The 17,757-nt window shown below is 33.6% G+C and overlaps 1 protein-coding gene across 1 annotated transcript in view; it reads left to right on the top strand.

Moving 5' to 3' along the window:
- The first annotated feature begins 1,791 nt into the window (after positions 1 to 1,791).
- LOC143258003 (uncharacterized) overlaps positions 1,792 to 17,757 on the top strand; it is a 44,596-nt gene continuing 28,630 nt past the window's right edge. The window contains exon 1 of the mRNA XM_076517047.1: positions 1,792 to 2,041. Within this exon, the coding sequence (XP_076373162.1) occupies positions 1,891 to 2,041 (151 nt within the window). The 5' untranslated portion in view covers positions 1,792 to 1,890. The remainder of the gene's footprint in view (positions 2,042 to 17,757) is intronic.

Genomic DNA, 17,757 nt, shown 5'->3' with positions numbered 1-17,757 from the left:
GAACTGATTTTGTCAGAAGAATCAGTTCACTTCTGACGTCATCAACTAACGTCATTTGTAAAATACTAAATTATTTTGTTTTGGTCGCAGGAGAAATCTGGTTACAGTTATTATAATATCAATTTCAGTGAATATTTTATTGTTATTACACATTTATGTGACGTTACACTTTTGATTTCGAAAGTTAACAGTCCACTCCCGAATAATGTCAGAGTTGTGTAAACGTTAGCCAGGTGTATAGTGGATAAAATCCTTTATTAAAGGTAGACAAAAATGAAAGAAACGGAAGTAGGCCCCCAACTGTTCTTCACATTGTAAATCACCAGTGTTAGACAACAACGTGTTTAAACACCATGATCTACATATAGTGGTGTGCATTAGTCGTAAATTTCCGAGTACGTAGTTTCCGTCTATTATTATCCGAGAATTACTGTAAAAAATAAAAAATAAAAAATTGGTTAAATCTAACTAGGAAAATTAGAATGACGGATGTTTCGAAAGGAAAGTGGTTCACTCCTAGTCATAAACTCAACGGATTTATCAGACTGTCCAACGTTTCGATGGATGCTTTGCTCCAGTGCAGCTGTTGTTGTACTAATATGTTAAGGTTAGGAGAGCATGCGGCAAACATCCTGTTTTTAGTTTTTCTTATTTAAATGTTTATAAAATGCATCGAAAGCATATGTGAATTTCGTACTAAATATTTCAGTTCAAGAAAAAACGCTCCATCTTGTGATTTATGTTTCTCGTGAGAATAGGGAGGTACTGTGTGTGTATGTTTGTGCTATTCCTCGATTTGTTTCGATTACTTTTTGATCAGACTTCAAGGAACAGTAATAGGAACAACAAAATCTGAAGAAAAGAGATAAAAAATTACTTTTTTTAAATATTCTATTAGCTTAGAGCACACGAAATCGAAGTTTTGTTTTCTTTTTCAGAATATTTGGGCAAAGCTACAGAAGGTTTAGTTGCACACAACCACTCTTAATTTTGAACCGTATACTAGAGACAATTTAGCTAGTCAACAAAGTTCACCACTAGCTCACCACCTTTGTTTCACAAAGTCCACCACTAGCTCTTGCACCATCTTTGTTTCACAAAGTCACAAAGTCCACCACTCGCTCTTGCACCACCTTTGTTTCACCTAATAGTGAAATTTCGTTAGTCACTGCTATAGCGCACCAACAACTACAAAGTGCAAAGATAAATATTTCGACAATGGGGCGCTCTCCCTGATTTCTCGCTCACTGCCAGGGTTCAAAGTTGAAGCTACTGATTTATTACAAAGATCATTTTTGTTTCTAATGTCTTATTAATTCACGAAAGTTCTAATTAAATATAAACTTAGACCTGAGACGTTGAGCAAAGTTATTTTACTGTAAAATAATGTTCGTTTAAACATATGGAATATTTAGCTACTAAAAGACCTTAAGAAATAAATCGCATAGCGATACCCTTTGACCTATTTATGTTTACTACGAAAATGCATAAATGTAATGGACGACAAATACAATTAAAAAAATTACTTCGTTGAAATTGATGATATATGAATTTAATAGTGTTTGTTTCATAAAATATAAGAAAATAATGAAGTTTGCTTTGAGAATATACTATTTTGGAATTACATTAGACAACAGGGAACTCTTGGAATAAATAGATGACCATTGTGATAATCTGTAATACAGATGATTTTGTAAAAAAATATCTCAATATATTTAGGCTATTAACTGATTAACGTCGTGGGACGTTTCACTTAATATTCTAATATTCCTCTTATAGGGGTAGTGTGGTTTAGTGGCTTGGCGCTTTCGACTCGTAACCTGATGGTTGCAAGTTTAAGGATGTCCCACATCATGGTGTTGTGTCCTTGAGAAAAACACATTATTTCACATGTTCCAGTCTAGCCAGTTGTGTTGTAAGAACCTAGTTGTTAACTTGGGATGGACTAGCATCCCGCCTGAGGAGAAATGGACCACTATTCTCATCCGCTTGAGCCATTGGAATAGAATACGAAAGCACCAGCTTAATTCATCTTGTAAAGGTATGGTACCGATTTAAATTTACTAACCCTCTTGAGGACAGTCGGTTACAGTGTTCAACCTGGAATACATCACTTATCATAGACAACTTATTATGATTGTTAACAATTATTTCTTTATGTGGATCTATTAGAACTCGAGCCAAGTCTTGATGGTGATTAATAAAATTATCAAATGTACATTAAAAGAAAGCGTTATTAATGTTGCTAGCATCACCAATTATTTGGAATGTGGGAGGTAAGAAGGTTATATTAATAACACTTTGATTAATAAGAGCATGTATCATGTTGAACAAAGTTTTTGGTACAACAACAATAAGAATGATTTGTTTTTATGTTAAAAGTTTTACAAGCTAGATTTGTTTCGATTTGCTAAACTAATTAGAAATAACGTCAGACAAAATTTTCAGCGTTGAAAATGGCTTAAATTTTCAGTTCCAGTTAAATACTTTTATATTCTTAAATATTCTTTGTTTAGTGAATTTGTGTTATTAAAATCGATTAATTAGAGAACTCGATCTTTGAATTTATTTGTTTGTTTTGGAATTTCGCGCAAAGCTACTCGAGGGCTATCTGCGCTAGCTGTCCCTAATTTAGCAGTGTAAGACTAGAGGGAAGGTAGCTAGTCATCACCACCCACCGCTAACTCTTGGGCTGTTATTTTACCAACGAATAGTGGGATTGACCGTAACATTATAACGCCTCCACGGCTGAGAGGGCAAGTATGTTTAGTGCGACGGGGATTCAAATCCGCGACCTCAGATTACGAGTTGCACGTCTTAACCCACCTGACCATGCCGGGCCTCGATCTTTGTAAGACTTCACATATCTATCTACACTTTGTCCACAAAGGGGATCAACCCTTATTTTTTTTTTTTTTAAAGTCTATATACCTATCGCCGACTCACCAATGAACCACTCAGTGGCGTTACTGATGTTTAAATGTCAAACGTTCACCAACGTCTTATTATGAAGCGAGGAAGAATTATGCATACATTACCAGAATCATCAAACTCATCTCTTTTTTTTTTTGTTACTCATTTGTCCAGATTATTTTTATCACCTCTGCCAGAGCTTCCGCAGTGGAACAAAGTAACAGTTAAAATGTGGTATAAATTAATTTTGACATTACAGAGTTTGTGTTTTGCGCTTTACGACTCTTAATTTTCAAAAGGGAACTCCCCGCTGATAAATCGTAACGAAACATTTGTGTGAGGGTTCACCAGATGTAGCGTATAGCGACGCCCTTTTTTAACATAGACAGGTGAAGTTTCGTTTACACTAAAAAGCACAAGAAGAAAAGCCAGATGTCAGATAAATTATCAACTTTATCAAACTGCTTCCAGCGGGAATTGATTGACACAACTCCATATCAACCAGCTGTCCTACAATGCTGCCTTCTGCTATCAAACAAGATTAACAACAAACAATTTTCAGGTATGATTGTCTGCCTCTATTATTTACTGTTTCATTATTTGGTAGGCTCTGAAGGATTGTTACACACCAATAATACTTAAAATAATTCTAATATTTTATATATTTATATACATAACCATAAATTTTCAAGCCATAAACGAAACACATTAACATGAAATAAAATACGCTGCATGTTAATGTGTTTTATTTATGGCTTGAAAATTTATGGTTATAATATATTAAATCAGAAATTGGGATTTGCTGTTTTTAACGCAGTCCTTCCTTATGATTTTGTTTATTCATTTAGATGTAATTATTTAATATATATATATTAAATATATATATAAAACTATATATATATAGTGTGTGTGTATTTGTTTGTTTGTTTTAAATTTCGTGCAGCCCCCACGCCTGATGTGACACAGAATCGAACTCGCGACCCTCACATTACGAGTCTGTTTGTTTGTTTGTTTTTTAATTTCGCACAAAGCTACACGAGGGCTATCTGTGCTAGCCGTCCCTAATTTAGTAGTGTAAGACTAGAAGGAAGGCAGCTAGTCATCACCACCCACCGCCAACTCTTGGGCTACTCTTTTACCAACGTATAGTGGAATTGACCGTCACAATTCACGGCTGAAAGGGCGAGCATGATTGGCGCGACGGGGATGCGAACCCGCGACCCTCAGATTACGAGTCACACGTCTTAACACGCTTGGCCATGCCTGGGCCCCATTACAAGTCTAGTACCCTAACAACCAGGCCATCAGCGAAAGAAAGAAAATATCGCTATAGAAACTATGCAGTTTGGTTATGTTCGTCTTCATATTTATATGTATAATGAACAGTAAAGTCTCCATCAAAATCCTCCATGATATAGATTTTCTATTTTTATCATAAACATTAAAATTTGGCATTGCGTGTCAGCTATTTTCTGATCATTCCCTACGTTTATGACGTAAGAGCATTAATACGTATAACACAATTGTAAGAAATTAAATATCATATTAAAACTCGTTTCACACAAATATGCTACAAACTACCACACAAATGTTGTTTGCTTGAATTTGTCCAGATTTGTTTTTCTTATACCAAAGCCACATCGGACCCCTTATTTCAGCATTGTAAATTCGTAGACTTTTTGCTGTCCCAGCGGAGGACATTTTAACTAATACTGGAATAGAAACTCAAAACACACTAATCTTGTCTACAGAGTTATACGAATCCAAATGTCGAGCATTTTGAAAGGAACATTCTCTGACCACCACAACTCATTCTGTAAAGTTTAGTAGCATTCTTGAAGATCGTATTCATACATAAAATGTCTTCTCGAGATGATTACATATATATTGTATATAACAGCACAAATAACTCATTATGTAATTTTGTGTTTAACCACACACAAACTAAAACTCTTCTGTGTTTCTTGTCAGTAAATTTGGACTTATTCAAACTCCTTTCACGTGTTTTACAACTACAATTGATATACAGTTTAAATAGAGCCCGTTATAACGACCTGTTGTCAGAATTCCTAACTGAACGTACCTTTCATTTTCTCAAAGTATTTTATATCCAAAGTTATATAAGATGCTTTCTCTATTAATGGTTAAAGATTTAATATTATTACACACATCTCTTTCGATTCCAAGTAACTCACATTCATTGCTTTTTCAACCAGTACAATTTTACTAAGTTTTATATAATAACGACTGGCATATTTAACTTAGAATCATCTTCCAATAAATTAGGCTTAAATACTGAATACAAAATTGTAATTCAATTAAATTAAATATTGTTTATCATATCTTCTGTACCAGTTTGTCCATAGTATCCTCCGAACCAATAATGTGCTTGTGTATTTATTTTAGATCAAAGCCACATTGAGTTATTTGTTCTGTCCACTGCAAGGAATTGAACCTCGAATTTTAGCGTTGTACGACCATAAACATATCGTTGCACCATCGGGAGACCCTAATAAAAACAACTGGATGCAAAATTTGTCTACATTACTGTATCACTCAAATATCATGTGATAGTAAATTTAGATTTACTAGCTTTTTTACTACTTTATTTCAAATAATTTTAAGGTGGGATTACTTAGCTGTTTATCAATGTTGCAAGTTGTGAATAAAGAGAAATAAATGCACACTTTATGCGTGGTTAATTTACATGGTCTGCTATACACTAATTTTATAAGGTAATTAAACGAACCAGTGTTCCCACCAAATATTTGATCAGTTAACAGATACAGTTCTGCAGAACATTTTCAAATCAAAAATTTATGAAGTCACTGTGTCTAGGCAAAGTTATGAATATGTAAATTCCAGCTAAATAGAGGTTGGAGTGTTAATTCCTGTTGGAAGCGAGTACTTCAGTTGTGGAACTTGATGAGATAATATGTTGCCAACACGTATAGTTAATTGGCTGTTTTGATCACTTCAAGGATTCTTCACTGAACTCAATTATGCTGCTACAGGTTGTAATTTACCAAAGGTCATGATTATGAATAATACCTTTGTGCATTATTTGTTTACGAAACGAACCTTTGTACACATAAAAGTCAGATGAAGTATCTTAAAAGAAGTCCGAAAATGAAAAATAAATGCCTATGCGATAGTAATAAAGTACCATAAACTTTACAATTGTATAGATTACAATACTGTAGAGAAGCAGCAAGCTGTGGTTGCCCTATTATGCAATATTAATGCAGTCCTCACTCTGCCACCAGGAGTAAGCCAATAACCGCAAAAATGAATTGAAAAAATGTGAACGTTTGCACACTAGGTAGTCCCAGTTGTAAACAATTAACATAAAATTATTTAATTTAAATTATATAAATTAAACAATGCAATGAAATATACCCTTTATAATGCTTATTATCCACGTATCCCCTTGTTGGGATTTATTTATCTATCTCCCAGTGCATCTATTTATTTTTAACCCTTTATTAATCTCATTCTCTTTCATTTTACATCTGTCTTTCATGATACAAAATAAATTCCTTCATTGGCATATCAAATTTTAGGACGCAAGTTTGGAGTGAGTGACAGATAAAGTTTTGGTTCTTACAGGATCAGGATGAAACAGTAGAATGTCTACAATTTTGAACTATTGTTTTTTTTCGATGTGCCTTAGATCCTGCTATGGTTACAATTTATATCAGTCTTACAATACTTTCAGCTAGACAGACTTAATGTATTGTGCTTTAAAGATCTCGAAGGTAGTATCCTTGTGCGTATGTGAAGAGACAAAAAAGACATTTCTTCAAGTGTAAAACTGTTAAAAATCAATGAATCTTGGCGCCATCTTATAAAGGTTGCGTATGATTTAAATTCCACGCGCCGGTTCAAAATTATATCTTAGTTAATTTCCTTGATATATCCGACTAATTATTTTAATTAACTTAAATTTAAGTTTCAAAGTTTTTTCATCACTGTACCGTCTATGCGATAAAAATTGTCAATATTTCCCTCTGAAAAGTAGAACGTGTAACTTAAGGGGTCGTAATCTAATTTATCACTAAATGAGTTTAATTTTTCAGTTTTTATTGTTTCGTATTCTTTATCACAGTTGAATTTTATTTTGTTCCCCGCTGGTACAACGGTAAGTCTAGGAATTTACAAAGCTAAAATCAGGGGTTCGATTCCCCCTGATGGATTCAGTAGATAGCCCAATGTGGCTTTGCTATAAGACAAACACCTGAATTCTATTGAATTTAATAAATACACAATTAAAGTAGTATTATTTCATTGGCAGCCGCAGAGCGACCTCCAATCTATGCTACACCTGTCATATTTCTTCACAGAGTCAGACTAGAGTAAAGCTCAACATGGTCTTCTGTCCCCACTGATTTCTTCAATGAATAAAACAAATCAGCAAGATTTTAATAAACTGAGTGTAAGAATTCATTAACAATTTATTTCAACATTAAAACTTTAATGATATTATAAGCCAATACATTCAAAACGGTATTTTGTTTGTTTTTGTAGTTAAGCACAGAACTACACTAAGGGCTATCTGTGTTTTGCCTATCACGGGTATCGAAACCCAGTTTTAATAGTAAAATTCGCAGGCATACCGCTGTGCACTGGAGGCACGGTATTTTGAATTGAATGCTTTACCTACTGCATGTTTTTTTTTCCGTTTCATGTTCACTACTTACACCATCGTGTAATGAAACTCTTTTTAAAACTCACATCATAACGAAGTACGAATAGTGAATGGTTAGCCTTTATTTCGTCTACAAAAAGTCTGTACCATGTCAGTAACACAAAGAAATTTCTCTCAATTTATAAAGTAACTTTACTCGAATGATGGTGCGAACCAAATTAAGTAATTTAATATTAAATATTATAATTTTTACTTAAATCACGAGTAACTTAGATTTTTAGGATAAGAATTAATGGCATGATATTACATTGTTAACACTGATTATTTATTTACTTTTATTATTAGTATTTTACTAGAATTAACTAATCTTCTGATTCCCGGAAGGGATAAGGCAACCATAGAGTCGAAGAGAGAAAATCATCTTAGTAATCCTAAAATTATGAGTCAAAGGTAAGCAGAATAGTTTATAAGTTGTAGTGTCAAATCATTAGCAAATTTCCTTGTTATTATATGCTTTTTGTGGGTCTAATTAAGCGTAGTTTATCGTTATCTTACGTTTGAAAAAGAATGGTTTGATTTTTATTTATTCATTTCCGATACGATTTCTGCCTAACAAAGAATATTACACAAAGGTGTTTATTATATTTTGATCGTCAACCAGACATCCAATTAAAAAAAAAGAAAAAAAACAAAAACGGTTATTTATATCAACATATCTCTTTTTAAGAGAGTCACTACCAGGTCTTTACAATACAATTCTCGCTAATGTATTCTCGCTAATGTCCAAACATTCAGTTAAAAAATCCAACTTATATCACCAATAAATTTATAAATGCTCTATATTAAAATAATAATTAACAGACAATTCGCCCTAGAAAAGGCAGCCATGTTTGTCTGACTTTGAAAATGCGATTAACTTTACTATACATATATTTGTTTGTCTACATGGATGTACGTTGTAGTAAAGTGTATTAGGGATTTGAAAAAAACAGATACAAGGCATGTATCAAAAACATATACACTCTTAGGTATGACTAGCAAAAAAGACATTTCTAACTGGAAAGATATAGGTGAGTTTGCACTTGGATGTGCTAGATGTCCAAAACGTGGTGCTCAGTGATACATAAAATATTGGTGTATTTAAAAAGAAAATAAAAAAATTATAAGTGGAGTGACTAATAAGATCAACAAGCCTTGAGCCGAACTGTTTGTCATAAAATTAAAATCACGTGACTCACATGAATAGAAACAGCTATCAGTTTCTGATTGACCCAGCTCCTTCCTAAAAGAAACAGCAGAAACAAACATATTTGACCAATTTTTAGAATAGAACTGTAGAGCAAGGTAAAGATGATGTGAAAAATGCAGGACGGAATGAAGGAAGTTATGCCATTAATGTAGCACACAATAAGCAAGGACTGGTGTTATGGAATCAAGCTCAAAATGTTTTACTGATAGCACCATACTGCCAAATGACGCTTGCACTAATAATAACACTGCCAGTTTGCTAACACCAAGTTATGAAAGTATGCTCCACTTAACTGCTTTACGGAGATAGCCATTTGGTTGTAAGCACACTCACCAAACACTATTAAACTGTTCACCAAACACTATCAAACTGTTCATAAGATTTCAGAAAACGTAATCAAATGTATCATAAAACAAAACAGTATCCATAAAAGAACTATGTAGTAAATTTTTCACTGTGGAGATCTAACACATAATTAGTTTATTTATAATGTCGGTACAGTTTCTTTCCTGTAGGACCAAAGTAGCTAATAAAACTCACGAAACATTTCAGGTACTAAACACATATTTTGTACCTTATATTAGCATAGATATATATGTTGTGAACTCAAGGTAACATACAGTGCCTGGTTGTATTCAAATATACTCTAAATGACACTGCTCTGAATAGGTTTTTTTTATAGATAAGCACAATGTTACACAATGGAATATTTATACTGTGCACATCACGAGAATCGAAACTCAATTTTTATCGTTACAAATCCGCAGACATATTACTGAGCCACAAGGAGGGTGCACTCTGAATACGTGATGACACTCAAGACAGAGGTCATATGTTTGGAGAATAGTACCTCCGTAGCTTGTAACAACGTTTCATCAGTAATTAAACATGCAAAATAATATAACTTTCTTACGGAAGAGTAATTCACCAGGTTTTTATTTTTAATAACTTAGTAAATATCAATGTGAGAAACTCATATAAGACAAAACTGGTGAATTCTGAAAGCGTATGAGTGAAAGCAAAGATGAATATATAACATATTTAAATCACAATGTATCGGACATATTCAGTGTCTAAGAGATTCATCAGATCGGTTAGGATAAACAAATATAGAAGTTGTTTAGGAAATATTTACATTATCAAATTCATGAACGATAACTGTATAAACTATGATATAAACAATGTTAAATAAGCGAAGAGTGATTATTATAAGTCTTATTTAATTCATCTAAAAATCAGTGTTAATTTTATAATATATTTTATTTTTAACACAAATATGTATTATTATTTTACTTGAATTAGCTTTACTGTCCTTCAAAAGAACAAGCTCGTCTTCTTGTACGTGGGGCAGATTAAGCAGCAACAGAACCATTGTGAGAAAACTACATTAATAAATCTCCAACTTACATGTAGAATCAAATAAAAATATATGTCCCTGAAGAAACATTAACTGAAATGTTGAATATATAACAGATTAGTTTGGAGTTTAAGCCGATTTTTATAACTCGCTTTATATCAAAGTTTATAAGTGGTTATACTACAATCAGTTGTTTTTTGTTGTATTTTTTTTACGAAAAGCCATGACACTATGAACTATTTTTATGAGCATCGAAGAATATGAAATTCAGTTAGGGTATTGTTACTAATACAGTACTTGATGTTTTCAATGTGTCTAACAATCATAACCCACCACAATACTCTAAAGGTAAGGGTAGATAACAGAAACGATAATGAGAAAACGACTAAACTATTTTGATGTTTATATACAATGAAATGTGCGCCTTGGTTTGTTGCAAGACATTTTCCCCTTTATGTTCTTTCTACGCACATTCATAGATAAAAACTGTGTACTTTCTAGGTGCCCATTGGTTACAAACAGTGAAGTGAATTTGAATTCAAAAAAGCCAAAGGGGTCTGGCATTGCCAGATGGGTTAAGGCGTTTGACTCGTAATCTGAGGGTCGCAAGTTCGAATCCCCGTCACACCAAACATGTTCGCTCTTACAGCCGTGGGGCGTTAAAATGTGACGGTCAATCCCACTATTCGTTGACAAAAGAATTGGCCAAGAGTTGTCGGTGGGTGGTGATGACTAACTGTCTTCCCCTAGTCTTACACTGCTAAATTAAGGACGGTTAGTGCAGATAGTCCTCGAGTAGCTTTGCGCGAAATTAAAACAAACAAACAAAAGCCAAAGGATAAAAGACATTATTTGGTAAAATTGTAAGTTACACAATATATATGTATATGTATACATTGTTTAACTTACAATTTATATATATATATTGGTTGTTAAAACACAATCGCAAACATAAGCGACAATCAGTAAATATAGTAATGTATGTTTCACATGTTGTTAGTAATAGTTGAGACACTAATATAGTTAAGCTATCAATGAGGTACTAGTTTCATTATCTTAGATAATCAACATATAAGATATTAGTTTGATTAATTTAGCATATCTATAATGTATATTATCTTAGTTCATTCGTAAGATCATTGCATCATATTTTATACATAAGATACATTATTTGTAAGATACTACTTTGATTGTCTTAGTTTTGTGTACAATTCTACTTAGATTATATTATATTATCTACAATATACTAGTTTGATTATTTTAGGTTATTTTGTAAAATACTAGTTTGATTATTGTATTTTACATATTCTCGTTTGATAAACTCGCCACTCGGTTTACTACCATGATGGTAACACTGTAGGTAAATTATTCAGTATTATATCCTATTATTATGGATGATAAGTTTAGACTTAGAGACCTCATAACTCCACGCTAGTTCTTGCACAAAATTATTGTTTTATTAAAAACTTAAACTCATAGAATGTTTTATCTGATGCTGTTGTTTAACGTGGTAACATACAGATGCCTTCACACTTTAGATGGACGGATTGATTTTCTTAAAAGGGTTGGCTTGGGTTGGTTGTGGGGAAAGCAAACGGCAGATTTTAATACCTTCCCTCTTATGTTATGAATGAAACAGCTGTTACCACGGCTGGGTAAATAATTTATTGTAATTTTGAGAATATACCTTGTTTAGGTAACATATGTAGCTTAGTTTAACAATTAAATGTGTTCATTAAAAAAGATATCGTTTAACTAACCAAAGATATTGCATGAAGCCAAGAATTCTTTACAATACTAACCCTATTAATCGTTAATTATTCACTGGGCAGAGCCCGCTAATGCTGAGTAGAAATGAAAAGTCATAAGAATTTTCGTTCGTTCTCTCCCTAAGAAATACATTTAAAATACATGAAATTCATACATTTGTCTGCCAACTGAATTTTCATGTCTAACCAACGACGAAGTACATATATAAACATTCGAATCTAGATGTATAAAGGTGACGCGTCTCACTTATGCCTACAAAGTTGGACACGAAATTTTTGTTTGTTCATAAACTCGAATAATCTGAAATATGTAAATATGACGCGGCATAATGTTTGTTTATTTGTTTTTTGAATTTTACGCAAAGCTACTCGAGGGCTATCTGTGCTAGCCGTCCCTAATTTAGCAGTGTAAGACTAGAGGGAAGACAGTTAGTCATCACCACCCACCGCCAACTCTTAGGCTACTCTTTTACTAACGAATAGTGGGACTGACAGTTATATTATAACGCCCCCACGGCTGAAAGGGCGAGCATGTTTGATGCGACCGGGATTCGAACCCGCGACCCTCGGATTACGTGTCGAACGCCTTAACACGCTTGGCCATGCCGGGCTCCGTAGTATCATGACTTACTTGTTTATAACACTATCTTAGACAGAATCTACTATTGCAGACATAAACAACGCCACAAATAACTATTTCTTTGGATGTTACATAAGATTATATTAAAACATCTATCTACTAATTTCTGAGAGCAGAGAGTTGCGGGCTGCCAACAAAAAGCATGAAATCAAATCCTAGTTTTGTGGTTTAAAATTAAAGTAAGTGTTTGTATAATGCCATGAAACAATATTTGTTACTCTCGTTCCAGAGCTCATCAGTCAGGTTTTCGTATATATATTGTGTTTTATATCTTGCAGCTGTTACCTCAGAGCTATGAAGTTTAATGCACAGACGTTAGGAAGCAATAGAAATCTGAAATTGTCTCGTCTACCTTGGAAATTCTATGATTTATGACTCCGCTATTCTGAAAAAAACAAAACAGAAAACTAAAGGCACATTACATTCTAAAACAAATAATTTTATATTATTGAGGAAAAATAAATTCTGTTGCACTGATCAACAAACGTTGATACAAACGTAATTATAAGTGCAATGTTAATTCGATTTATAAACTTTAGAAGAAGTGGGGACTAGTCTATGAAGTCAAGCGTTTCCTGTGTTCGTCCATGTGGAAAGTTTATACTTATAAATATGTAGGATAAGAAAGGAATACCGACATGGAAAAACAGAACACTAATAATTAGTTTTTAAAAAAGCCCCAAAACAGAAAGAGTAACCTTGTATGACGCAAAAATGAAATGCGACACCTAAGCTTACGTTAAACTTGCTAAGTGTTTACTCGTCGCGTTTCCATAGTGATCCAGGTCAAGAACTTTCTAGCTCTTTTTCATGGGTGGGTTCTTGTGTTATTTTACAAATAATTTTTAACGCATGGCAGTATTTTATAGCACTTACGTCATACTTTGTCAATCATGCAACTTAACCTTTATTACTTTAGAAATCAGATCTGTTTACCTATCAATATTCTTACCGTAACCGTAGATTGAACAAACAGTAGAAACTATATAGTACTTTTAACAACGCGTTTCGATTTTCATATCTCACCATAGTTTATAAGCTTTCAAATTCATTGTTTGAAGCCTGTCTATTCGTTATTATTCCTTCAGAAATGGTGCTGTGCATAGTAGGGAAGAAATGTACCTAATGACATACTTACTTAAACGAGACTATTTTAACTCTCACTAAAGTAAATTGGAAATAGTTGTTTGTCTCAAACAATTTCTTACATTTACGAGACAGACTTTTGATGTTAAATTCGATATCATTAGTTAGTGAAACTTTGTCAGACAAATGACGTCAAACTGCTATAGCAACAGAATAATTTGGCACTGAACTGGTATTATCAGTTTTTCTATCTGACTTCTTGAGTACAAAAAATTGTCTTATGTCTGGTCTAGGAATACACGTGGCTATTTTATGATAATGTTTCAGTAAAATTACAATGGATTTTTAGAACAATCAGAAAAAATATAGGGATTTGCTGGCCACTCAAACATATCATTTCGTTGTGTTATAGAAATAATGAGATTCTGCTGTTACAAAATTTCATGTACTTCACTTTCTGAAAAGTAAAGAAGCAACATTTTTATATGGACAGCACGTGTTCCGACTAAAGAAACATCTGAATACATACGATAAGTGCTATGCCACAACGCGTTAAACGATACTAAACCTGTAACTCCTTGTCAACAAGTTTTATTATACAAATACTTCTCATGAGTTATTTAATGTCTCCAGAATTTTGTATACATCTTATTTTTTTTTACGCAGGCTTGTTTCTATAGTCTCCAAAATCTTGGTAAAGTTCTGATAGACATTATTTACTAAGTAAAACTTTGTAAAATATACAATATAAACAGATTAGATAACAATTTACTATATGAAAGGTTTGTATGTGTATGTGAATCTGAGAGGCAAGGAAAATGTTATTTATTTAGATTGCTATCGCAGAAACATGAGTTTGTGTGAATTTAGGGACAAGACATGAAAGTTTTGTAATATGATGTGTTTGTGTTGTTGTTGTTTTTTTTCATACAACAAAGCCACATTGGGCTTAGTCCACCGAGGGGAAACGAATACCTGTTGTAATATGATATCAGAGGAGCACGAGTGTGCGTGAATTTTGGCGCAAGATGATACGCAAGTTTTTTCAAATGATATTGCAGGAGCACAGCTTTACATGAATTTAGGGACAAGATGACGTGTAAGTTTTGTATGATAGTATAGATGGATAGAAAAGCATTTACAGTCTACGTGATTTCTATAACTAATTTTAGAAGTATTGATTTCTAATATTTCACTAGCTCGGGGTTCAAACTGTATTTACTAAAGTAAAACTGTTTCCATATATATATCATGTTGATAATAAAAAGTGATCACTATTTAATTAATGTCATGTTTACAGAAGTTATAGTTGTTATATGTATATAAATAAATACATAATCACACGTACATATGAAAAAAGTAACCCTGTAACGAAATGTCAAAACTAAATCAACGACTACAACAGTTACATTGCGTGTTACTACATTAGTTTCGTTCAATCTGGTTCAAATAAAATTCCTTCTAATATTGTCTTCTTTCTTCTGTAAAGTATCCAATATCAGTTACGATGCTATTTACTTATCCAGTAAAATAACATCAATGTTTCTAGTTGTTAAATCCTTCGCATGCTTCATTATTTGTCAACATATTATCCTTAGGTTACTTTTGTTTTTCAAATGTAAGTGCCAGATTAGTTATACGTATATTCTTTCTACACCGAGCAGAGATATTTGTGTGATACCTTTCTACAAGCAAGCTTTAGAAAAGGAACAAGTTTGACTGGTAATTTCACGAAGAACCAGACCTTTCAGAATAATGTGAAATTGTATAACATCAATACTTTCCAGTTTAATGTGCAGCTGCGTAAGACCAATTCCCTTCAGTTTAATGTGTAGTTCTGTAACATAAACACTTTTTAGTTGAACGTGAAATTCTCTAAGGACGAGATTTTCCATTTTAACATGAGAATTCTGTAAAGACCAAAAGTTTCATTTAGTGCGAATATTTTGTGATGACCTTTTAGTTTAAGGTAAAGGATTTGTGAAGACCAGACAGTTTAGTTTAATGTGAAGGATTTGTTAAAACGACATTTCAGTTTTATATTAAGGTTTTAGGAAGACCTTATATATCGACTTAGCAAGATTGTTGATCATCACTAGACGTTTTTGTTTAACGTGAAAGTACTGAAAAGGCTTAACACGAATTACACTATGTAACACAAATTTATAGTAGAGTACGTGTTATTTCTTAATTGTTTATGTTGTAAAAGTACAGAAAATGTTTATTATTCCCTTCAAACTTTGCTTTAATGACATGGTTAATGAAATTTAGAAATGAACCTATTTTTCATGTAAGAATGGGCAAATTTGCACATTTTCATTTACATAAGGTCTGAATAAAACAACATATGAATCAAGATTTACATGTATTTATACTCAAGTTATACAAAAATGAACAACAATGTTTAGAAGTGAGTAGTTGTTTTGAGATTTGCGACTGTAATGTAAATCACTTTCACATACCTGCCCCCAAATATAGTCTCCTATCATGTTTGCGTCATACGAGGGCTGTTCAAAAAATACGCGGACTAACGTCATAAAACAAAACGTACTTTATTTAGAAGTTACAGGTCTGGGACCCCTTCAAAGTACTCTCCTCCCCAACGCACACACTTATCCCAACGGTGTTTCCACTTGTTGAAACAGTCCTGGTACGCTTCTTTTGTCCTTCAGCTCCTTCGTCGCATTTGCCTTAATCTCGGTAATCGTCTCAAATCTTCTTCCTTTCAAGGGTCTTTTGAGTTTGGGGAACAAGAAAAAATTGCAAGGAGCAAGGTCAGGTGAGTAGGGGGGTGGGGAAGAACAGTGATCGAGTATTTGGCCAAAAACTCACGAGTTCTGAGGCACAAATTTCGCAGCAACGCGGTGCATCTTAAATTTTTCGGTCAAAATCTCGTAACAAGATCTAACTGATATCCCACACTCTTCAGCAAGCTCCCTGACAGCCAGACGTCGATTTGCCCGCACCAGGGTGTTGATTTTGTCGACGTCTGGGTCGTCAGTTGACGTGGAAGAACGTCCAGGACGCTCATCATCTTCAATGGACTGTCGACCATCCTTAAAACGTTCATGCTACTTGAAACATGCCGTACGCTTCATAGCCACATCACTGTAAGCCGTGTTAAGCATAGCAAAAGTTTTAGTCGCAGATTTTCCAAGTTTAACACAAAATTTCACAGCAAGTCGTTGCTCCTTCAGGTCATTCATTCTGAAATCCGCCAAACGAAAAAATCGCACTTCACTTAAAACCGCGTAGCTAATACACAAATGAAGATATCTACAATCGGAAATGGCGTCGTAATCAGCTGATCTGTGCGAAGCTAGCGACACCAAGCGGATACCCCTGAAACCAACTGGAGTCGCGCAATTCAAACAGTCCGCGTATTTTTTGAACAGACCTCGTACGGTCCCAGGTCACAAAAACAAAGTTTGAAAAGAAAAATAGGACTTTTCCATTTACTTTAAGCATAAGCAATTGGGAAATAACACTTTCTGCCAAGGAACAAGAAAAAGTAAAAATTTTGTAACATAGTATTATTTGTAACAACCGTATGTTTCAATTTAACACCCGGTTCCAGTGATTAATTATCTAACCTACGCTATAGTTAATGTTGCTAATCATGACATATAAGAGAAGAACGTTATTGTTAGATTTCCTTCCAGCACTTTTTGGGTTGTACTTTGGGTATCGCACTGCGGTTAGATACTTCAATGTAATTCTTTTGTTTCGCCGGAGTTGATTTTGTTCTTTGATATTTAAGTAGTATTGGCAACAGAAGTTCTATACATTAGGAACAAATTACAGACTGTTTTAGTGAAGTAGAAAGGGAGGTGTTACATCAACTTAATAATGATTTGATGTATAATCTTAAGTTAATATCTTGGCCCCCCATTTAAAGCCCGAATCAATTCCTGGTAGTTTACGTCTGCTATGTTTAGGCTTAAAACTTGCGGCATTGGTGTTGAAAAAACAAGTCATGTATGTGACAGCACGAAACTGGTAACCAAAATGATAACCAGATTTTGTAACATAAAAGTGGAAGGCGTAGTAGGTGTAGTAATGTTTATAAACTGTTGGAACACATAAAAACTTAAA

The sequence above is a fragment of the Tachypleus tridentatus genome, chromosome 7 (genome assembly GCF_004210375.1).
Source record: "Tachypleus tridentatus isolate NWPU-2018 chromosome 7, ASM421037v1, whole genome shotgun sequence".
In the NCBI taxonomy this organism is placed as follows: Eukaryota; Metazoa; Arthropoda; class Merostomata; order Xiphosura; family Limulidae; genus Tachypleus; species Tachypleus tridentatus.
Note: the sequence above shows the minus strand (reverse complement) of the source record. Positions and strands in the feature narration are given on the sequence as shown.